Below are 24186 nucleotides of genomic sequence, written 5' to 3'. Positions count from 1 at the left end.
TCTGATTACCCGTGTGTAAGAAGTGCTTCTTTCGCATGCGTTCAGTAGTGTTTGCGTGAAAGACTCAATACAAATTTTCGCATTTATAATAATAGTTGGGGTCAATAAATTAATACCACTTCCACTGGACCAGCATGGTGGAATGGCCTGAACCCCTTCTAATTGTGAGAGGAGACCCGTGCCCTGTAGTGGGCCGGTGATGGGTTGCTATGATGATGATGATGAAATAAAGTAATAAAAGTTGGTTGGTATGATTTCTTAGTAAGTGGCCAAAGGATCCTCAATAAGCCACGCAGTATGATCTTCCCAGCCTGGAACAATAATAATAAACTTTATGACATCTACTTGGCATAAACAGTGACTAGCCAATAGGTATTTAAAATAATTTACAGATTACTGTCCATAGTTCAAGTTGTTTTGTCATTTATTATTTATAATAAACCACATAATACAAATGACATAAATAATTGTGTTCTGTGATTTAGAGGACGTATATTTTTGTACTACGCATTATATATAGGTCATAGTTTATCGCACTATTAATTTGCGTTTACTTTACGTTTGTATGTTAAGTAATATAAGGTTTTGGTTAAATTAAAATTCAGCTTCTATATGTCACTGTTCGCAAAACACGAAAGTAGTTCATAGCTTTATTAAAAAATTTCACACAATGTTAAAAGAAAGTGGCGGATTATTAAAGCTACATCTCCCAGCTAAGATCGTTCGGCAAAATATTGTGAGTCCATGGAATTGCTGAATTAACTACTAGCATAGTCTAAACATTTGTGAATAATGATGCTGAAATACTTCGTATATGCTTGTAAGTATTTTAATTCATTTTTAATTTAATTCATTTTTGTTTTGTTTTGTCTCCTAGTAATTGATTAAGTTAAATTTTTTAATATAATTAGCTTTAAATATTTATACTTTTAAAGGTTTATATTAACTGACTAATAATTAATTGTAAATAATTTATAAGAATGACTTTTTTACATTTCAATGCATGCTGTTATAACCTGTAAATAATGAACATTTACTATGTGACTCATTCCAATAAAAAAAAGCAAGTTTTAATGTATCTATTGTTGGTTGTCCATTATAAATAAATAAATAATAAATAAATTATTATTTCTTTAATAATAAATGGGTATATGTCACGAGTGGTGACGGGACATCAGAATTCAGTTTTCACCACCCCTCTTCTTCCCACGGGTGTCGTACGAGGCGACTGAGGGAATACAACAAAGAACGCAGCGACCTCTGTGGTACTATTATCATCTACTGCGATCACCAATCCATTGGTCAAGCGTGGTGATTATGGGAAAGTCTACCTTGGAGAGGCCTTCGTCCAACAGTGAATGTTGTTGGTTTTGATGATGATACAATATTGAATGGAACGGTGATAGCCCAGTGGGTAGGACCTCGACTTCACTTTCGGGGGGCCGAGTTTGATTTAAAAAAAAAACATTTTATTTCATGTTGGGGACCCATATACACAATTGTGAGATTAACATAAAAGACACTCAGATTTAAAAAAAATATAAAAAAAACTAATTAATTAAAATCTAAAATTAAAATTGGACTAAATTAAATTTCAATTAAAATTCAACCATTTTATATTATTTAATATTTGGAATCTGCTGCATTTTTTGCCAATGTTTAATAAATACGTTGTCTGGGGATGCCTGAGCGACGATTCTAAGAAGCTTATTATAAGAAATTTCGACGGTTTTGCTAGAAACTCACAGTTCTTTTACGAAGCCCTGCGTAGAAGTCGGGGACTCCGGCATCGGCAAACGCACTGCAATACCTCGCCTTTTTTAACACAGATTTCCAGCACGTACCTATAACTTTTCAAAGTAATGTGCGTTTTAAGTAATTAAAATATCACTTGCTTAGGAAAGGAAAACCTCGTGAGGGGTTTCCTCACTAACAGATCTACATAATGTTTTCAAAGGGGTGTGGAGTCCACCAATCCGCACTGGACTAGCGTGGTGGACTACGTCCTTAACCCCTTCTCATTTCCTGAGGAGACCCGTATGTATGGCCGGTAATGAGTTTATATGATAATGATAAAATTGATTAAATTTTTTCCAGGTATTCTTTCGAACGTCTGTTTAGCGAAGTATGATAAAGGGGTATGTATTTATTTATTTATTTATTAGTATCAGTTTAGATGCTTTAAACTTTTGAGACAGTTTAATAATATAATATAGTTTACTAAAATATAGTTTAATGTTTAGACACGATTGAGTTAACTTGACTTAACTAGATAGACAAGGGCTATGTGGAATCGATAAAAAAAGAGTGTGAGCTTAAGACGCAATAAAGAAGTGAATATAATAATATTGTTTTTATAATCATTATATATTATTGTTTATAATGTTTTTTCAATCACTTTTTTTATATTATTAGCACGATAAACCGCAACTACAGACGTTCACCTCACAATGTAAGCAAATAAAATATCCCGAAAACTCGCACTAAGCGATTTGCATCTTCTTTCCTGTAGAATTGGCTGGGGTTTGAAACACCAACCGAGTTCTGTTTGGTAATTCTTACAACCGTGGTAGCTTTAAAACCAGAGAGAATAGGCATATTCTAGGCAATTGTGTGCCATCTTAGGCCACATGTGCACTTTCCATCAAGTGAGATTGTGGTCAAGCGCTAGTCTATTGACGATAAAAAAAAAGAAAAAAAATTACAAAATAACTATTATTACGTACCAACGTTTGGATCTGGAATGCCCTTACAGCTTCCATTTTACCCAGTACTTGCAATATGAGAACCTTCAAATCAAGAGTGAATAGGCATCTTCTAGGCAAGCGCGCTACACCTTAGGCTGCATCATCGTTTATCATAAGGTGTGATTGCAGTCAATAAACATAAAAAAAAGAACAATAATAAGTATTAAATACATAAATCCTCATATATATGATTTATCTATATATTATTTAGTATTAGAATGTAAAGTATATGTAATGTATATCAATTATTTATTTTTAAATTGAATGTTGCACTATCCCGTTTTCCGTCCTAAACGTGCTTCATCAACCAAAGGTTGTCTGGAGGAGATCGCTTCAAGCGATAAGGCCGCCTTTGCGCATATATATTTATTTACCTTTTGTTTTGTTCAACTTGTTCTTTTTTTGTATGTGCAATAAAGACTTTCTATCTTTCTATCTATTTGACGGCCGAATGGCGCAGTGGGCAGCGACCCTGCTTTCTGAGTCCAAGGTCGTGGGTTCGATTCCCACAACTGGAAAATGTTTGAGTGATGAACATTAATGTTTTTTAGTGTCTGGGTGTTTATCTGTATATTATAAGTATTTATGTGTATTATATTCATAAAAAAATATCCATCAGCTATCTCAGTACCCATAACACAAGCTACGCTTACTTTGGGGCTAGATGGAGATGTGTGTATTGTCGTAGTATAATTATTTAGTTTATTTATTTATCTATTAAATTAATTAACAAAGACAACTATTGGTTAGAAGTGAATATACTAAACACAGCGACATAACAGTCAGAAACAATCTGTGTGCAGTGCGCAAAACGAAGTTTTCACTTCAAAAAACTATTTCTCTAGTCTGTTCTGTTCTGGTTAGCCGTGGCTTCTTATCACATTACTGACAAAGAAATGTCGGCAAGCGATTTTGCATTCTGTAAGATGCCCATAGACACCGGTTAAGGTAATTGGTGAAATATAACTGTTATACCTACTGACGTAATATTAAGTCTGTGGTCATATCCTGAACAGGGTACTAGGGTACCCGCTACTATCTTACCACCGGATGAAATTGCGGTTAATGCCAACCTGAAAAAAATAAGCAAATATACTACGACAATACACACAACCCCATCTATTTCACTAGTAGGCTTGTTTTATGGGTACTAAAATAACTGATGAATATTACTATGAATAATATACCTAAATACTTATATTATATATGTGGACTTCACAAACCTTTGAGATCATTATGGAGAACTCACAGGTTTCCTCACGATGTTTTTTTTTACCGTTACGCCAAGTGAGAATTTAATTGCTGAAAACGCACAAAACTAAAAAAGTTAGAGGTGCGTACTGGGATTCGAACTCGCTCCCCCCCACGAAAGTGAAGTCATGACTTCGACTTCACTTTCGTGGGGGGGAGAACCCACTGGACCACTCATATAAATTTATATTTATAGCATTCATCATACATATTATTCATCACACAAACATTTTTCAGTTATTGAAATCGAATCCTCAGAAAGCAGGCTCACTGTCTGACAAATTTATATACTATTCTTGATTTCAGGATGATGATGTATACAATAGCGTATTCGTCACATTCCCGGATGACCCCTGTGATGACGAAAAGATAGAAATGCCAGACTTTAGTGATAGAAGACGTTCAATAAGCGAAACCAGTGAGTAATTATAGTAATAAGAAACATGGTAATTAAATATTTATCATATTCTGCTTCTTAGTATTTGTTTTTATAGCGGCAACAGAAATATCTCATCTCTGAAAATTCAACTGTCTATGTATCACGCTTCCTGGTGACTTACGGACGGATAGCTGAGTCAGCAATAGGGCCCCGTTTTAAAGTAATGCCGAAGACGTAACTACTACGCTATAAACGCTTCCATATAAAACCATACTAGCTTAATAACTCAACGTACTCGTATATATTTATTATATTCGCTGAATAACTAAAAATATAGCTATACAACGTGTAACGGAATTACGAAATACTGTTGTAGGGTGCATAAGTATATTTTATAAGAAATCACCCTGTAAAAAAAATTGGTTGCCTGTAAAGTCGGTATACGGGCGAAAGTTTTACGTGACAACGACTTTGAGTGGTAAAATAATTTTAATGTGAATATTCATTCGTATAGTAGGAAGAAGGATGAAATAATAGTAACAATTTAAAACATTTATTTATACAAAGAATTATATTTAAAACATTAATTTATACAAAGAATCTCGCACTGAATTTCATATTAACAAAATTTGATTTTTACCTTTACACATACATACGTATTTATATACAAATATACATACAATAACTTGCAATACATTTGCGTACAATGAAACAGCGTTTACTACAAAGGGACGCGTGCCTTTCACTTTTTATGTCTGTCTCTCTCGCTCTTAGGCGGGCTAACCATGCCCGAGTGGAAGGGACGCGTGCCTCTCACTCGCTCTCATTGTGAGCGCATAACTTGAGCGGAGCGTAACGCAGTTTCTTGAAGTGTCACCCGGCAAACCAATTTATAAAACGTTGTCACGTCAAAATATTAAACCAAAAGAAGCATATTTATCTTTCCGTACAAACTAATTCAAAAAAATATAAGTGTTTACTTATTACCTAGTGAAGATAAAAGACCGACACGGGCATAGTACCTACGCTACGCGACGCTTAGCTGATAAAGTGACACGAGTCACTTGATTTTACTTTAGCTTGTGATGTTAGGGCTGTATCTAATTTCTTTCAGCAAGAACTATAGCAATGGTTTATTCAAAAACTATTAGCGTTTCGGTTTCATAGATAAGTCCCAGAAAAAGTAAATCATATACCTCTATAGCTCCTGGAGTATTGTTTCGGTTTTCATGTACACGTTGTATATATTGAATGTTTTTCATTGCCTATTTCACCCGATAAGTATTTTTAAAAAGTATAGAAACTCGTGTTTTTTTAATTTTCAAACAAAAGCCTCGACCAAGAGTAAAATTTCTACGTTCATTCGTTAGGGCTGCATAGTCACTGCCTGTAAGGCACTCAGTGGAAAGCCTTTTAAAGTTTTAAACAAGTTTAATCCGCGACTTCGTTTGCGAATTTTTGAGCAAAATAGCATTTCGATTACTTGCTCTGTCAAAAATAAAATTAATCTATCCCACGGGGACCGTTTTTCAGACTACAATCTCTCTTGTCCAAAATTTGATACAGAAATGTTCACCTGTTCTTGCATAGTTGCATACGTTGCATATTGGTAGAGATGATAGAGATATTATCACGAACCAAAATCTTCGTATCATATGAATTAAGTTAGAGCCATCTACAGAACTAAGTTTAATCTTCGATCTGAAGAATTTAAATTAAATTTTGGGAGATAGACTGCAACCTTCCAAAGGTATTATAAGTACATCTTTGTACTTAAATGTGATTTGAATGTATTTCAGAATGCTTTGAATACGTTTGGCGTATGAGATATGAACAAGGAAAAGACGTGAGAATGACTCAATGTAAGTATTTCAAGCTTTTTACTGTGAATATTATGACAATCAATAAATATTGCTGATGTATAATGAAAAACGATCCGCCATGACAGTTGAAACGCCAAATGACGTCACGTCTATGTAAACATAATTTTGTACCGCTTGAACTTCGAAAATTGCTGCACTTGTTATTTGCGTATATCAACACAAAACTGAGCAACTCATGTTTTGTGGTAACAAACTATCAGTTGCTCAGTTTTGTGTTATGTATACCCGAGTCAAAATCTGTAGTTATGGAACAAGGACTTTCTATATAGCTCTTTAATAATAAAAAAAGCTCTAATTGGCATATTAAATATTAATTACAGCAGATAATTAATTATTTGATTAATTTAATTGGTCAAAGGTACTCCGGCCGCGATAGCCAGAGAGATGCGGGTTCGAATTCGTATTTAAAATTTTTGAATTGATTTAAATGTTATACGAATTGTACATTATAATTAAAACCATTTATCGCCTTGGCACCTCGAGTTGGAGTGCTTTTTCATTTCACTACAAGCTAAAACCCTAAAGAGCAGTGATAGCTAAGTGGGTAGGACTTCGACTTCATTTTCCGGGGGCCGAGTTCGAATCCCGGCACGCACCTCTAACTTCTCTAAGTTATGTGTGTTTTAAGCAATTAAAATATCGCTTGCTTCGACGGTGAAGGAAAACATTGTGAGGAAACCTGAGAGTTCTCTTCAATGTCCCCAAAGACGTGTGAAATCCACCAACCCGCACTAGGCCAGCGTGGTGGACTACGGCCTTAACCCCTTCTCATTGTGGGAGGTGACTCATGCCCTGTGGTGGGCCGGTAAGACTGTTATTTTACCTGAGTTCAGCCTGATATAGTAGCGGGCTTACCTGTTTGGAGTATTGCTTTATTATGTTATATATATATAGTTATATTATGTTAATCCTTAGGGGGGTCCTTACTCTGAAATAATTTCCAACTCTCACGGAAACTCTTGTCCCAACAACCAATTCACATAATTTTATCGGTTTTTTAGACTTCCACTGTTTGTTTTATACAGGTAAAATGTACATTACATATTTCAATTACTTATTTACTAAGGAATTACTCATTAAAATTGGTATTTATATTTTTATTTTTAGGTTATAAATTATTATATTTTTTATTAGAAATTAATATTAAAATATTAATTTATTTTATTTTAGGTGAAAAAAAGGAAACAGATAGAACTCCGATATTGGGAGGAAGCGATGTCTCTGATGGAGAGTACCCTCATATGGTTGGTATTTATAATTCAATTTCAAGAAATAGAATTATTAAAATCATTATAACCCATTACCCACCACTACAGGTTCTCTTCTCAGAGTGATTGGCCAATTGGAGTGGGGATTGGTGAACTGTTTTCTAGCTATGCCTTTTTTTTAATTAAAAAATTTGGAAATGAAATGAAATTTATTCGCTGAATATGAGCTTACATAGGATCTTATTATAATATATCATTCCTCCATATTCTACTATTAAGCATGCGAAATGTAAAATGCACAACAAGAACAATCATTACACATGTCTGCATAATCTTGTTGAGCAAGCATTGAAAAGTTATTTATTAAATTATACAGGTAATATCAATGTTATCATAATAATGTCAAAATAATATCATTTTTAATTCGAAGTCAGATAGTCGGATATTGTATAGACACATTTTGTACCCAGCCAATGCGCCAGATTATTCTTAAAAAAACGCGTAGGTTGATTGTGGATGAAAATTTCAGATAAATCTGATTGCACTATTGTTTCTCAGAATTTTTGTCAATAGTGTTAGCCGTTTTACAATTAAAAAAACTTAATGTATTGCTCAAACTTTTCTAAAATAAATTTGAATAGTAATTCCTTAATGATATGCTAATAGAAAACATTGAAACAACACTTAGAATTATTGTACTCTTCAATTTCTTGATTATTTAAGTATAAGTAGCCCATCTAATAAATAACTATACCTGATATATGAAAAGTAATTTAAAAAAATCTTTGAAATCGTTGAAGGTCAAGTAATATCATCTATTCGAGAGATTTTCTTCCAAACGAAAAAAATAATCAACTAGTCAGTTAAGAAACGACATATACAGCAACATAACAAAAACCGTTTTAGAAAGTTAACTGATTGATCAAATATTAGTTAGACTTGATAGTGTTCAACTGATGTTTTCGTAAATGAAAAAAAAACAAATTTGGCAAATCGTAAAAACCTTATGAACTTTCTAGCATACTTTTTTGTATCTTAATGTCCTTGTTTTATCTTAACTAAATGCAAGATTAATCAAAAAAAGGCAATTAAAGTTAAGATAATTGCTTTAAGTTGAATGTAAAGCAGTTTGCGTTTTGAGGCATGTTTATGTGCTGACGTTACTCTGATATAATTCTGTAATGCCACAGGGTGCTCTTGGGTGGAAGGCAAAAGTTGGAACATGGATCTTCAAGTGTGGCAGCTCTTTGATAAGCGAGAAGTTTGCGCTTACCGCAGCACATTGCTCTTGCGTTGCCAGCACGGACAAAACTGTCACCGACTTAGAACCGAAAATCGTGAGACTTGGATGCAGTAATATTATGGATGTTGTAAGTATTACCATTACATAGATAACATTCTATATCCTATCCCATTCTACTTCTACTTCTACTAATATAAATAAGAAACTTTGTATGGATGGATGGTTGTTACTCTTTCACGCAAAAACTATTGAACCAATTTCTTTAGGATTATACCCTGGATTAAGACATAAGCTACTCTTTATTCGGTTTCATCCGGTATTATTTAATCTATGGTTCCCGAGCAGCTAGTGAAAAATCAGAACAACACGAATAAAGCCGCGGGAAACAGCTAGTAATATATATTAATTTCTCTTCTTTTCACTCTTGTCGGTTAGCACAACATGTTTTAGCCAAACTTACAAACACATTTTACGCCCGACCTGCATGACGTCAAGGCTCCTTGGGATTGTTTTTTTAATTCCAGTAGGTACAAGTTAGCCTTTGATCGCAATCTTACTTGGTGGTAAATGGTGATGCAGTCTAAGATGGTAACCGGCTAACCTTTTAGGGGTATGGCAGTTGTATTAAGCCCATACCCTTAATCAGTTAGTAAGCGACATCGTACCGGAACGCTGAAATCTGACTACATCTTCTTCGGTACGTAGTAACTAGCCACGGCTGCAGCTTTCCACCCGACCAGAACAGTGATTCTTCAGAAATAATCAATTGAACCTGGGCTCTCCTGATTAAACCACCACCATTGCACCAGGGAACCAACCGAAAGTTCCGAACCAACCACCGTCGTGAGCGTAACGAAAAACTCGCTCTGCAGTAAAACGCTTAATAACAACTTTAACAGCTGTGCTTCTAAATACGGAATCAAAAGTTACCTCGTGCACTGTTATCTTTACGAACTAATTGGATCGTGCTAACTGAAAAATGGACCGAGAAATCAATACATAAGTTGTTACATACTCAGAAGTGACGTATTCCTAACCTGTGAAAGTGCGGTATAGATCGATACCGAAAACTGTGTGTGTCCTTATAATTTCACCTTTATGTAATAAACCTATAGTTAATGGAACATCCCTTTTCAAGATAAGAGTACAATTAAAATAGGTTAAATCATAGCATCACATTACACAATTAATTTTTATGGTACCCACAAAAACTTTTTTTTTTTCCTTCTACCGTCATTGGAAGCAATAATTACCTGAAAATAAACTACGAAAATTTAAATTTTGTTGGAAGTTCTCCGGAAAACACGGAAGACCACGCCTGAAATACCGAAGATAGTGAACAATAGAAAACTTACTAAATAAATAATTATTACCAAAACATGTTAACAAATTAATATCAATAAGCGTTAGTTAGGTTAGTTTAGTAAATAATCATAGTTCCTACTGAATGATAGTATTAATAAAAATTTGTAATAGTTTTAGTTGATTAATATCCATCCTTGTCGTGGTCACCATTTACTTATTTGATCTGTCTCTTCATACCCTAGAATGTCTCAATCTAGCTCATCGAGTAGAGGAGCAAGAAAAGCTGTAGACCCTGTAAAAAAATCAGTGACAATGAGAAAGAAAGTCCTTACAAAGAACATGGACGACGTAAGCCAGTCGGATACAAGCGATAGCGACACGCATCAAACGAAAAACAGTCAATCTACCAGATCCTCAATGGGTGAACCGGCCCAACAATCGATGGCCATATTACCTGCCACGGCAAATCGATTGTTCCAAGAAGCTAAAGAACAAATAGAACTATCAGGAAACACGGATATTGCCACTAAGCATAAGGTGTTAGAAAATCTTGCGGCTATGTATGAAATAGTGCTCCGTTTGAGTGAATCGCGGCAGACTCTCCAAATCCAACTTGAGAAAGCACGTGCGCATTCTATTGACCAAGTACTAGCAAAAGAACGAGAATACGCGAGCCGCCTAGTAGAACTGGCCGAGAGCGTAAAATCGTTGGACGTGCGACCCTCAGTTAGCGAAATTCTAACTGAAGTAAAATCACTGCGTCAACTAATCGTTTTTGATGTTCTCGACCAACTATCTCACAATCTGCAACAGCAACCACCCCAAACAGTTGAAATCACAAAGCAGCTACAAGAATCGAGTAACAAACTGGCTGAAATTGTCGAAGAAAGCAAAACACGTGCTTCGTATGCAGAAATGGCTGCCCGTCTGGAAAAAAAAAAAAAAACCAACTAATCAGCAGCCAAATCACTCAATAATAGTCTCATCTAAGATTGAAAAAGATACTAGTGAAGACGTCCTCCACAAAATAAGAGAAGCTGCAAACGCACGTACAAGTGGTGTCAAAGTGGAAAGAATTAGAAAGGCTAAAAACCAAAAGGTAGTCATAAGCTGTTCTTCAAAAAACTCCTTAAATGAGCTTAAGGAGAAATTGAAAACAGACGACAACCTGAAGATTGATGATGCCAAAAACAAAGACCCGCTCGTCATCATAAAAAATGTTCTCACATATAACAGCGACGACGATATTCAAGTTTCAATAAAGACCCAAAACAAAGAAGCTTTAAAAGACATCCAAGATGAAGACTACAGAGCAATAGTTAAGTACCGACGAAAAGCAAGAAACCCCCACGAATGCCATGTCATAATGCAAGTTTCACCGAAGGTGTGGCGAGCACTTACGGTGGCAGAGCGTGTCCACATAGACCTGCAGAGGTGCCAAGTGTTTGACCAGTCGCCTCTAGTGCAATGCACAAGGTGCCTTGGATTTGGACACGGAAGAAAGCTATGCAAGGATACTGTGGACCGCTGCAGTCACTGTGCTGGCCCACACCTCCGTGCTAACTGCCCTACATGGGAGATCGGAGACATCCCATGTTGCAGAAACTGCCACTTGGCAAAACTTGACAGAGCTAACCACAGTGCTTTCGATAGAGATTGTCCCACGCGGTACAAATGGGACACTATAGCACGTTCAAGTGTTTCATACTGTTAGCCAAAGTTATTAATGGGATATCGCTGGTACAGGCAAATCTGCAGAGGAAGAGATTGGCTACACAGGAACTCCTTAAGGAAGCAGTAAGTAGAAAGGTTGACATTTCCCTCGTTCAGGAACCGTATGTAGGTGCGGATGGATTTATAAAACAATACAATGGAGTCAGAGTGGTTCAAAAGCATCAGGGAAGATGTAAGCCGGTGAAGGCAGCGATAGTAATCCATAACGATGAAATAGTAATAAACGAGGATCCAGCACTAACAACGGAAAACATAGCGTTTGCTGCCATTAAGACTAAAAATAGAACGCTTAACCTTATATCGGTTTATTTTGAGGTCGATGAGCCACTTGAAACATATCTGGACCACGTAAAAACAATAGTCAACAAAATAAACACACGGAATCTGATTCTTGGGGGAGATGTCAATGCCTGGAGTACCTGGTGGGGTAGCTCAAAGGAAAACCAAAGGGGTGCCGATTTAGCCTCTTTCTTAAACGAGATGGAACTCCACATACTGAACATCGGAGATGAACCTACATTCGAAACGGTAAGAGATGGAAAGCTATTTACAAGCCGAGTTGACATTACAACTTGTAGCGTAGACATTTTGGACAAGGTAGACGATTGGATGATAGACAAGGGCTACACAAGTTCAGACCATAATTCTATTACATTTAACATAAAATTAGGGAAACATATACAATGTAGGACTAAAAACACGACAAGAAAATATAATACTAAAAAAGCTAAATGGACAATTTTCACTGATGAACTTAAACTACAATTACAAGGAGCAGCAATTACAGAAAATACAATTGAACAAATAAATACCGTACAAGAATTAGAATATAATATCAATACATATATCAAAAGTATAACAAATGCATGTAACAAAGCAATTCCCACACCTAAACTATATAACAAATTTAATCTACCTTGGTGGTCAAGAGAACTGGAAAGCCTAAAAAGTGATATGACAACTAAGAAACGAAGAATTAGGAACGCAGCTCAATCTCGCCGTAAATACGTTGTAGAAGAATATATAAAAGCAAAAGAAAAATATGAAGATCAAGCCAGACATGCCCAAACCGTGAGCTGGAAAACCTTTTGCTCGAAGCAAGATAGAGAGAGCATGTGGGACAGTATCTATAGGGTAATCAAAGTAACCGGAAAAAGAACAGACGATAAACCCATGATGAAGGAGGGAAAAACACTAAGTCCCGCAGATTCTGTAAGACCACTAACAGAAACGTTCTTTCCGGACGATAATATCCAAGATGACACTCCTGATCACTCCAGAATAAGACAAAAGGCAGCCGATATCAATAGCGATGGAAATGATGACCCCTACTTTACCTTAAACGAACTCCAAAACGCAATTAACAGTTTCAGTCCACGCAAAGCCCCAGGGCTAGATGGATTTACAGCAGATATCTGTCTGGCAGCTGTTAACCACAATCCGAATCTATTTCTAAATATATCCAATAAGTGCCTACAATTGGCTCATTTTCCAGAGCCCTGGAAAACGGCATCCGTAATTATTTTACGAAAGCCCGGGAAAGCGGACTACAACCATCCTAAATCATATAGGCCTATCGGACTTCTATCGATCCTAGGTAAAACACTTGAGAAGATGATGGTTTCGCGATTAAAGTGGCATATAAACCCAAAATTAAATCCACGGCAATATGGATTTGTTCCCCAGCGCTGTACGGAGGATGCACTGTATGACCTGACTAATTACATAAAAGAAAGACTTATCAAAAAAGAAATAATAATACTAATATCTCTAGATATAGAGGGCGCCTTCGACAGCGCTTGGTGGCCTTCTGTCAAGTTACAATTAAAGGAGAAAATGTGTCCTCGAAACTTGTATCAACTTGTGACCAGTTATTTAGAAAACAGGAAGGTACAAGTCACTTACGCTGGAGAGTCCTGTCTAAAAGAGACTACAAAGGGGTGCGTGCAGGGTTCGATAGGTGGTCCGATATTTTGGAACATACTACTGGATCCCCTGTTGGACATTATGGACGAACAAGGGGTATATTGCCAAGCTTTTGCGGATGATGTTGTCCTTGTTTTCTCCGGACACAATACGCAAGATATAGAAATCAAGGCAAACACAGCTCTTGAACAAATTAATCAATGGGGATCATTAAATAAATTGAAATTTGCGGCACAAAAAACGCATGCTATGTTGATAACCAGGAAATTTAAATATGATACCCCACACCTTAACATGGGCGGAAAGGATATAAACCTCGTCAAGGAAATCAAAATCTTGGGTATTACTATTGATTCAAAACTGACATACAAAAAACATATCTCTAATATCTCTAAGAAAGCACTTAACATATACAAACAGCTGTCTAGAGCAGCTAAAGTTTCATGGGGCCTACACCCTGAGGTTATAAGGACGATATATGCTGCAGCCGTGGAGCCTATTGTTCTATACGCCGCTAGTGTATGGGCCAAATCTTCGGAACAAAAGGGTATACAAAAACAACTCAATACCATACAAAGGGGATTTGCCCAGAAAATATGTAAAGCTTACAAAACTGTCTCATTACACTCGGCTTTACTACTAGCAGGTCTGGTACCTCTGGACTTGAGAGTCCAGGAACAAGCAAAGCTGTACGAAGCTAAGAGGGGACGACCACTTGAATATCTGCCCGATGATCGTGAGATAGAACAGAGAATAAGCTTTATGGACGCGGAACACCCTGCTTTTAATAAAAGTATAGACTACTCTTGCATTGACAGTCTCAACCTAGAAACGATACAAAAACATCGCATAGAAGGTGCTTTCATCTTCACGGATGGAAGCAAAATAAATGGAAAAGTAGGGGCGGCTATATCTGTTTGGGAACGTGGCGTGGAGACAAAAGTCATAAAGCTTAAACTAGAACCATTCTGCACTGTCTTTCAGGCTGAAATGTATGCATTGGATAGAGCAGTACGCCATATAAAAGATAAAAATATCCAAAAATCTAACCTATTTAGTGACTCAAAATCTTCCCTTGACCTAATAAAAAGGCATACAACCACACATCCACTAGCATGTTCAATAAGGAAAAACTTGATAGCCATTCAAAAACAAGGGAAAGCATTACATATTTTCTGGGTAAAGGCCCACGTAGGTGTTGAGGGTAATGAGAGGGCCGATCATCTTGCCAAGGAAGCAGCGTTATATAAAAGAACTAAGGCGGACTACGATGCATGCCCAATTTCCTACATAAAACACTCTATAAGAAGTGACACACTCGAAAAATGGCAAAATAGATATACCTCAGGATCAACTGCCGGAACAACTAAGTTATTTTTACCAAATGTCAAACAGGCCTACAAAATTCTCAAACAAACCAAACTAAACCCGATAAGAGTGCAGATTCTTACGGGACACGGTGGGTTCTCGTATTACCTCCATAGGTTTAAATGTAAGGACAACCCATCATGTAAATGCGATCCAGAAACAGCAGAGGATATTATTCACATCATATCCGAATGCCCGAGATTTGGAAGACAGAGATATGACACTGAAATGGAAATTGGAAAAACCATAAAACCAGACCTATTTAATGATTTGATGAGCAATATTGAAACAAGGGAAAAATTCCTTGATTATTGTGAGAACTTAGCAAGAATTATAATAAAAGAAAACCAGACTAACTAATCTGTGAACAGTGCAACAACCCTTCTACATAAATGAATACATTAATATACCATACCACACAATGTATCCCAAACATCAATACATATATATTATATAAATAAAAAATATATGTGTATATTTCTGTAATATACATCTATATATAAACCATCTATATATTGAAACGCCCGCCAAACTAACCAAAAAATGTTATTGCAAAAAGTAAAGGCTCTGGTTGCTATGTTATAAATCACACAGCAACAAAAGACCACATGGACGTGGATTGCAGGTACTCATAATATAATAATTATGATTACCCGCTAATCTTTACTAGTAGAAAATTAAGTGCAAAAAGTTGGTAAGGAAGAGAGAAAAAAAAAATGAATAATTGGTAAAGTCATGTAAAATTACTTAAAAGAAGTTGTTGGAATGGTATATCTTTAAACAAAGTAACTATGTACTTAAATAAAGACAGAAAATGGAGGGAGAAAAAGAGAAAAAAAAAAAAAAAAAAAATAAAAAAAAAAAAAAAAATATATATATATATATATATAGAGTAAAAAAAAAAAATTATAATACTTAAAAAAAAATATAAAAAAAAAAAAAAAAAAAAATATGTATGTAAGGTCTTAATATTTAAGATATTGTAGGAAGTACCCGGTTGTAGACTCTGCACAATGTAGAAGTTGCATAAAAAAAAAAAAAAAAACCAGAATGCTATCACGTAGCATATTTGAGTACCGACCTAGAACAGTCTTCGATCCTAATGTCGAAGGAAAAAAGGAAGGAACACATTTAAAAAAAAAAAAAATAAAAAAAAAATTGCACCAGGGAAGTCTTAAGGGAGTCTGCTGGTAGAATAACCTCCACCTTGCTGTTCAAAAGGAAGGTTGTAATATGATCGCAGACAGTCAGTCAGTATTCCTGAGCAATTTTACTTTAACTTGATGATATCATTCCGGGTCGGAAAAGTTCATCTACGCATCAGACTCATTGCGATTAGGTTTATTTGCTACTAGCTGTAGCCCACGTTCCACGTCGGGATTTATTGCGGTTTCCAAAGTTGCTTTTAATTTTTTGAAGTCTCCGAATTCTGTGTCAGAAGTACGTAGAAGTAAGTAGAAGCAGATGATCTTAAATGAAGAAAATCTCCAGTACAGGCTTAGGGTAGGCTTTTTATTATACATCTTACAATGTTCCAAACAAAAAAAAACAACATTTATTTTAAGTAGGCCTAATATAAGCACTTTTGAAACGTCAAGTCTGTATGTGTGTAGTGACTCTACCACCGGTTCGCAAGTCAGATTCTACTGAGAAGAAGTCGGCAAGAAACTCAGCAGTTGCTCTTTTCCAACATCAACAATTTAAATTTTACAATTTAACATACATTTTTCTATCTTGTGAGAGATAAAAGCGGAGCTGGATGCTTTATTCGTGCTGGATTACGTTTTTTATAACCACTACTGGAGATTTTTTGAATTTTATATCATCGCTACTGAAGATTTGCGACTCTAAAAAGAGTGATAGTAGATAAGTGGGAGGTTAGGATGTTTACTTTGACGATATATAGTTTGATACTCGAAGACGACTTCTCAATGGCAAGCTTGTACCAAGCCAACCGATTCGATCACGAAGGGATACTTCAATTCAATTCATTGAGTTCAGAGATTGAGTACCTATTACATAATTAAAATTCAAAAATTCTTTATTAATGTAGGCCTTTCACAGGCATGCACTTATGAAGTGATTTACATATATGTTTACATAATAGTAAGGGGCTGGTGATAACTTCGTTCGCCAACTTAAACCTGAAGCTAAGACAGTACATAGTCGGTATTGGTAGTTTAGCGCTACAATCCGCCATGGAATGGCATGCAAGTTTAATACCTTAAAATCAATTAACAAACAATACTAATAATTAAATTCATCACCATTATCATCATATTCCGGCCCATTACAGGGCACATGTCTCCTCCCACAATGAGAAGGGGTTAAGGCCGTAGTCCACCACACTGGCCCATTGCGGATTGGTGGACTCCACATACCTTTGAGGACATTAAGTATCTCTCGGGCATGCAGGTTTCCTCACGATGTTTTCCTCCACCGTCCTAGTGATATTTTTAATTACTTAACACTCACATACGAGTAACTGAGAAAAGTTAGAGGTACGTGCTGGGATTCGAACTCGGCCCCAGAAAGTGAAGTCGAGCTCCTACCTACTGCGCTGTCACCGCTTCATAATTAAAATACTATAACTAAATTCATCCGTAATGTAATTTTTTTAATCTTAATTAAATAAAATTCCGGAATCGCTGTAATACATTGTGTAGGGATGCTCAACGACGCCATATTCATAAGTCTGTTGAAAGTGGTGACACTGCTAAAACCTGGAAGTTTCTTGAGTCTCTTGGAGTTGGTAAATCATCTCATAGATCTTCTATTAACGTTGATATCGAACTCCTAAATAAACATTTTTCTACTTCTGATACAATTAATAGTTTCGATAAAGAACGTACTCTTAGAATTCTTTCTTCCCACTCAACTCCTAACTTTTTACCATTTACCTTCGAGTCTTTTACTGAATGTGATGTTAAGAAGAGCATAATATCCATTGCATCGAATGCTGTTGGTGTAGATAGCATTACCCGTAATATGATCATTCCAATTCTTGACGTTGTTTCCCCTATTCTAACCCATATCTTAAACTCTTCTATTCTCTGTAGCAAATTCCCTGAAGAATGGAAATTTGCTCAGATTATTCCTCTACCTAAAAAAAACAACCCTTCATCGTTTTCTGATTTTCGCCCCATTTCTATATTACCATTTCTCTCAAAAGTTCTTGAAAAACTCGTATCTCAACAACTTAGTCTCTTTCTTAATAAGAATAACCTTCTCAGTTCTTTGCAATCCGGCTTTCGTCCTGGTCATAGTACGGCTACTGCTCTTGCTAAAGTAACTGATGATATTCGATGGGCGATGGATAACAAGCAGCTAACAATTCTTATTCTGCTTGACTTTAGCAATGCCTTTAATACAGTTGACTTTGACATCTTGCTTAGTCTTTTAGCCTCTATTAACATATCTCCATCAGTAATAGACTGGTTTCGGAGTTACCTCAATGGCCGTCGACAGCGCATTCAGATTGACGAGTCCTTTTCGTCTTGGTGTGATGTTGCGGCTGGGGTACCTCAGGGTGGCGTGTTATCTCCTTTACTTTTTTCTATTTTTATTAACTCTATTACTCAAAACATCTCTTCTCTCTATCACATGTATGCAGATGATATCCAAATATATCGCTCATCTACCCTTCAAAATCTTGGTTCTGCTGTTGCAGCTATAAATAATGATATGGCTGCAATTTCTGAGTGGAGCAGGCAATATGGGCTAAAGGTCAATCCTGCAAAATCAAAAGCTATCGTTATTGGTAGCTCAGGAATGATCGCGAGGGTTGATTGGCTGAGCATTCCTTCTGTTATTTATAATGGCATCGCTATTCCTTTTTGTGACTCTGTTAAAGATCTTGGTGTATACCTCGACCGGGAATTGTCATGGACAGTGCATGTCAAAGAGCTGAGTCAGAAAGTGTTTGTGGCGATGAGCTCGTTGCGAAGGCTGCAATCATTTCTTCCAATTCCGACCAAAGTTATGCTAGCACATTCTCTCTTTCTATCTATTCTCGATTATGCGGATGCAAGCTTTCTAAATCTGACCGAGGATCAGCTTAATAAACTTGAGCGTCTTCAAAATCTTGCTATTCGGTTCATATTTGGCCTTCGCAAATATAACCATGTTTCCGAATTTCGACAAAAACTCAAGTGGCTTCCTATTCGTCGTCGCCGGGATATGCATGTACTTTCTCTTCTGTACTGTGTGTTATTTCATCTAAATACTCCCTCGTATTTAAAAGAGAAGTTCACTTTTCTTGGTGAGCAATCTGGTGTAAGATCGTGCCGTGCGCTGACGCTGTGTATGCCTTATCATAGGACAAAATTTTATAAGCGTTCGTTTAGCGTACGAGCTGTGGAATTGTGGAATGCGCTTCCATTGAGCATACGACGATCCAAATCACTGGCGATATTTAAAAGAGCAGTTAAGGCTCATTATATTGTTAACGACTTTTAATAGTATGTATATACTTACTCATTTATTGTATGTTAAAGTATTTAATTATGTAAGTGTTGTTATTATATATATTAGTTTATTTTTATATTTATTTATTTATTATATTATTTACTATCTATTTGTGCACACTAGTTTATGTATTAGCATGTAGTTATTTGCATGTATGTATTTTAATATTTGTACCACCAGCAGTCTATTCTCCTCTTCTTTTTTTTCCTAATTCTAAGGTTGCCTGGCAGAGATCGCTATTAAGCGATAAGGCCGCCTTTTGTATTACTACTTCTTTCGCTGTTTCTGTTTTTGTTATATTTTAAATGTTGTGGTATACAAATAAAGAGTTTAATAATAATAAATATGTCGCCTATTATAAAATGTCACACAAATATTATTATATTGTGAAATATCTCTTTTTTAACAAAAAATCTTTCATTCTTAAAATGATATAACACTTAGGTTTCTGCCGACCAACTACGCTGGTGACCTATTATAGGTTTTAGATGCCATATTAAAGATGCTATTGCCATAAAGTGTAGTCAAATGGTGTGTATATCATTTTGTATTCCTTCAGCGTTCAGTGTTAGAGAATTTAAATAAATTATCGTTGGTACAAATAATAGTATACTTCTAGCATAGTTATCTCCATCGCCCGCCGAATATTCAAATATAAATTCATTTATTTCATGTAGGCCTACTTTATAAGTGACTCTACCACCAGTTCGGAAAGCAGATTCTACCGAGAAGAGCCGGCAAGAAACTCAGTAGTTGCTCTTTTCCAAATATTCATCTGAATATTCATATCACATGATAAATATCACCATGATATTGTTGCAGGACCGAGGAGAACCAGCGTACGACGTAAACATCCGCAGATTCATCAGCCACCACCGGTACAACCCACCAAGGCAGTACTACGACATTGCTCTCGTGGAGTTGGAACAGGAGGTCTCGTTTCGTTGGCAGGTGCACCCGGCCTGCCTGTGGACAAAGTTTAAAAACCCCGTCGGTGGCACCGTCACCGGCTGGGGAGTTGTTGAAACTGGTAAGCTGCCGAAAAAAATAATTAAACTAAGTACATCCAATGACATTTGTTATCTTTAGTGTGTTTGTTGCGGTCGCTAATGACGTTATTCGATGTGTCATTAGAATAAAATAAATATGTATACTACGGCAATACACATCGCCATCTAGCCCCAAAATAAACCACCGCCATGATTATTTCTGGTGCAAAGCAGCAATATTGCAATGCTGAGTTGGATTCGATTTCCATAACTGGAAAATATTCGTGTGATGAACATGTCCGCTAGAATATAAACATATATATATTCTAGCGGACCCCAGCGCCATCTGTCGGGCTAATTTGTGAATCTAAACCATCCAGGGTGCCACCTAAACCTATACCAAAAAATTCATTCAAATCGGTACAGCCGGTCCAGGAGTTCAGTGACATACACACGCACACAAGAAATTTAGAAGCATTTAGAATATGTATTCTAAATATGTAACATATATATATATGTTACATATTTAGAATAGATAATGGATATATATATATATATATATCCATTTATTTATTAAAGCTATGTATATATTATAATAAAGCTGAAGCTGCATAAAATAAATATTTATTTATTTAATGCAGCTTCGTGTTCCGAAGTCCAATTCAAATTCAGTACAAATTCAAAAATGTTTTATATATTTAATTTTTAATTAAAATTTATGGACTTGAATACACTTAAAAATTATCATCCAGGTACCACCAGGTCCAGGTATAACAGGTTACCATTATTCGTGAAGGTGATGGTAATAAAACTAAACGTCTTGAAAACTAGACCAAAGAATTAGTTCAAACATAATATATTTTCCAGCTAGCCTCACCACGTCGCCTGAGCTCCAAAAAGCAGATATTAGGATCGTAGAAGCCGATCACTGCGATGATATGCTGCAGATGAAACGTAATGGGCGCAAATGGTGGGGTATTGTTTGGCACCAGCTCTGCGCTGGGGACTCCGCTGGTCGCATCGACACTTGCAGGGTAAGCCTTCATCATTCTCATATCTTAACTCGTGTGAATGGGGTCCCTTTCCCTTCTCCCTTTGTCCCTTTCTAAGGTCTTATAAGTGGAATTTTAAGTTTTTAATATCCCCAAATCATCATCATCATAATATCAACCCATTTACCGGCCCACTACAGAGCACGGGTCTCCTCCACGTTGAGAAGGGGTTAAAGGCGGTAGTCCACCACGCTGGCTTAGTACGGATTGGTGGACTCCACACACCTTTAAGAATGTTATATAGAACTCTCAGGTATGCAGGTTAACTCACGATGATTTCCTTCACCGTTGAAGCAAGTGATATTTTAATTACTTAAAAAGCACATAACGTAGAAAAGTTGGAGGTGCGTGCTGGGATTCGAACTCGGCCCCCCCAAAAGGAAGTCGAGCCGGCCGATGCGCTATCATCTCTTCCCAATTCATATAATAATATTTTTTGAATTTTGATTTTTTAAATGATTTGGTCTGGTTGGATTCAGCCAGCTAGCTACCGACAAAGATGTGCGGCTAAGCGACTGACCGTTCTGTTACGATGTCGCGTGGAAATCGATGAGGTTTGGATTTTATATAACTGCCATGTTCCCTAAGGATAAGGAGTTTTGGGTTGTTTAAGTTAGGTCGCTAGAATTTCAGACCACCATGTGAGACTGCAGTCAAGGGCAAAATTGTTGGCGAATAAAACAAAATCGCAAATAATTCTTGCCAGATTTAATTACGTCATTTGGTGACAGTGGGTCGGCTCATTTGTGACCTTAACAGCAATTTAATAAGTTATAAGTTTTATGTTTACCAGCAGTGTGCAATCAAGGGCTAACGTGTAGTGGAATAAAAAAAAAATCATAGAATAGAATATTTTTTTTTATTTCTTATTAATGATAGGAACTACAAGGCCGAGAGTTTTCTGGTATTTTTTATTTAACCCTGTAGCCACTTGATTAACTTGTGACGTTTTTCAGGGTGATTCGGGAGGTCCCTTGCAGACTCTTATACCTCTGCGACACTCCAGTCCATTTTTACGATGGAAATTACACCAGATAGTTGGAGTGACGTCATTTGGGTTTGGATGCGCCCGTCCGAATACGCCAAGCATATACACCAGAGTGGCGAGCTTCATAGGCTGGATCGAGAGCATAGTTTGGCCATCGAATAGAACAATTGAAAATCGGATGCTGTTTTATTCTTAGTTGAAATATCTTTCCTAATGTTAAGTTTAAATTTGAGTATAGGATGTTGCTCTCTACTTATGTTTGACATTATTAAAATAAGTGAAATTGATAATTCGTAAATAAGATAAGTGGAATTATTAAAAACAATATATAAAGATAAATAAATTTTATAAAAATCGTGTTTTTCTTATTTAATTGTAGCTGCTCCCCGCGCGCGGTACAACTTGCGAACCGCAGGTAGGCAGGCAGGCAAACAGGCAGGCAGGCAGGCAGTCTTGCTGAAGGCAGGCAGGCAGCCAGCCAGGCAAACAGCCAGGCAGAAAGCTAGGGTGACAGCAAGGCAGATAGCCAGGCATAAAGCTAGACTGAAAGCAAGGCAACCAGCCAGGCAGCCAGCCAGGCAGACAGCTAGGCAGACAGCTAGGCAGCCAGCCAGGCAGACAGCTAGACAAAAGCAAGGCAACCTGCCAAAATATCCTGTTTATAATATTAGTATAGCTGATATTGACCCTGGGGTTTATAATATGCATGTTATCTATCAATCTCGTGGCTTCGATTCCCACAACTGGAAAATGTTTGTGTGATGAACATGAATGTTTTTCAGTGTCTGGGTGTTTATCTGTATATTATAAGTATTTATGTGTATATCATTCATAAAAAAAAAAATATTCATCAGCTATCTTAGTACCCATAACACAAGCTACGCTTACTTTGGGGCTAGATGGCGTTGTGTGTATTGTCGTAGTATATTTATTTATTTATTTATTTAATCTTGAACTCATGGTAACCCGACCTTTTAACAGCGTCACGTGGTAGCTGTTTTTGATCTTACACTCCAGCATACACGATTGTGGCCTCTTCAACTACATTATTAATAGACCGATTACGACGACCACAATGGCACAACGGAGAGCGCTGTGAATTTAAGTGGGAGGTCCGGGGTTCGATTCCCGGCAGGGGCATTTGGGAATTTACATTTTTAGTATCTTCTCTGGTCTGGTTTTCTCATTTCCCCATTTTACGTTTAGAACATTATAGGTAAACAACTTCAACTGGTAAATGGTATGAAATGAGTAATCATTTGTTCGTGAAACAACTCTAAAGTGGAGTGGTTTTTGATGCTTCGATATTAGTCGTGTACACGGCTTCTGTATGTTCTTAATTCTGTGATACTAAAGTGCCTGCCCTCTTTTCTAAGTAACCTCTTAAAGTATAAATTTGAAACATAAACAGGATGTTTAACCTCTAACCTTCCTCGACTATCAAATCAGAGATTAGCATTCCATTGAAATAAAAAAAAAAACTGTTTCCTCTTTATTGTCAATATAGATTTTTTTTCTTCTCCCATAAAGCACCTTTGAGATGTTATACTACCTATTACGATCTAGCCTAGTTACTGGACTAATAAATAACTAAATATCAAGTGAACAATTTCTTATCGTTGTTAAAATGTTATGTTTTTATTATG

The 24186-nt window shown here is 36.5% G+C and overlaps 1 protein-coding gene across 1 annotated transcript; it reads left to right on the top strand.

Annotated features, from left to right (window-relative positions):
• The first annotated feature begins 499 nt into the window (after window positions 1-499).
• Window positions 500-22855, top strand: LOC120632693 (serine protease Hayan-like). The gene is made up of 9 exons (XM_039902663.1): window positions 500-820; window positions 2098-2138; window positions 4305-4416; window positions 6177-6239; window positions 7431-7504; window positions 8659-8838; window positions 20334-20541; window positions 21368-21534; window positions 22509-22855. Exons 1-9 carry the CDS (start codon window positions 793-795, stop codon window positions 22734-22736), a joined length of 1101 nt encoding a protein of 366 aa, XP_039758597.1. The 5' UTR covers window positions 500-792; the 3' UTR covers window positions 22737-22855.
• Window positions 22856-24186: the final 1331 nt, after the last annotated feature.

Source organism: Pararge aegeria, chromosome 20 (genome assembly GCF_905163445.1).
Source record: "Pararge aegeria chromosome 20, ilParAegt1.1, whole genome shotgun sequence".
NCBI lineage: Eukaryota > Metazoa > Arthropoda > Insecta > Lepidoptera > Nymphalidae > Pararge > Pararge aegeria.
The sequence above is the reverse complement of the archived record's forward strand: the minus strand, read 5'-3'. Positions and strand labels throughout refer to the sequence as shown.

Coding starts and splice junctions, on each gene's coding strand:
- LOC120632693 (XM_039902663.1), top strand. CDS start 793: ATGATGCTGAAATACTTCGTATATGCTT. Junction 6,240..7,430: donor AGACGTGAGAATGACTCAAT/GTAAGTATTTCA, acceptor ATTTTATTTTAG/GTGAAAAAAAGGAAACAGAT. Junction 7,505..8,658: donor ATGGAGAGTACCCTCATATG/GTTGGTATTTAT, acceptor GTAATGCCACAG/GGTGCTCTTGGGTGGAAGGC.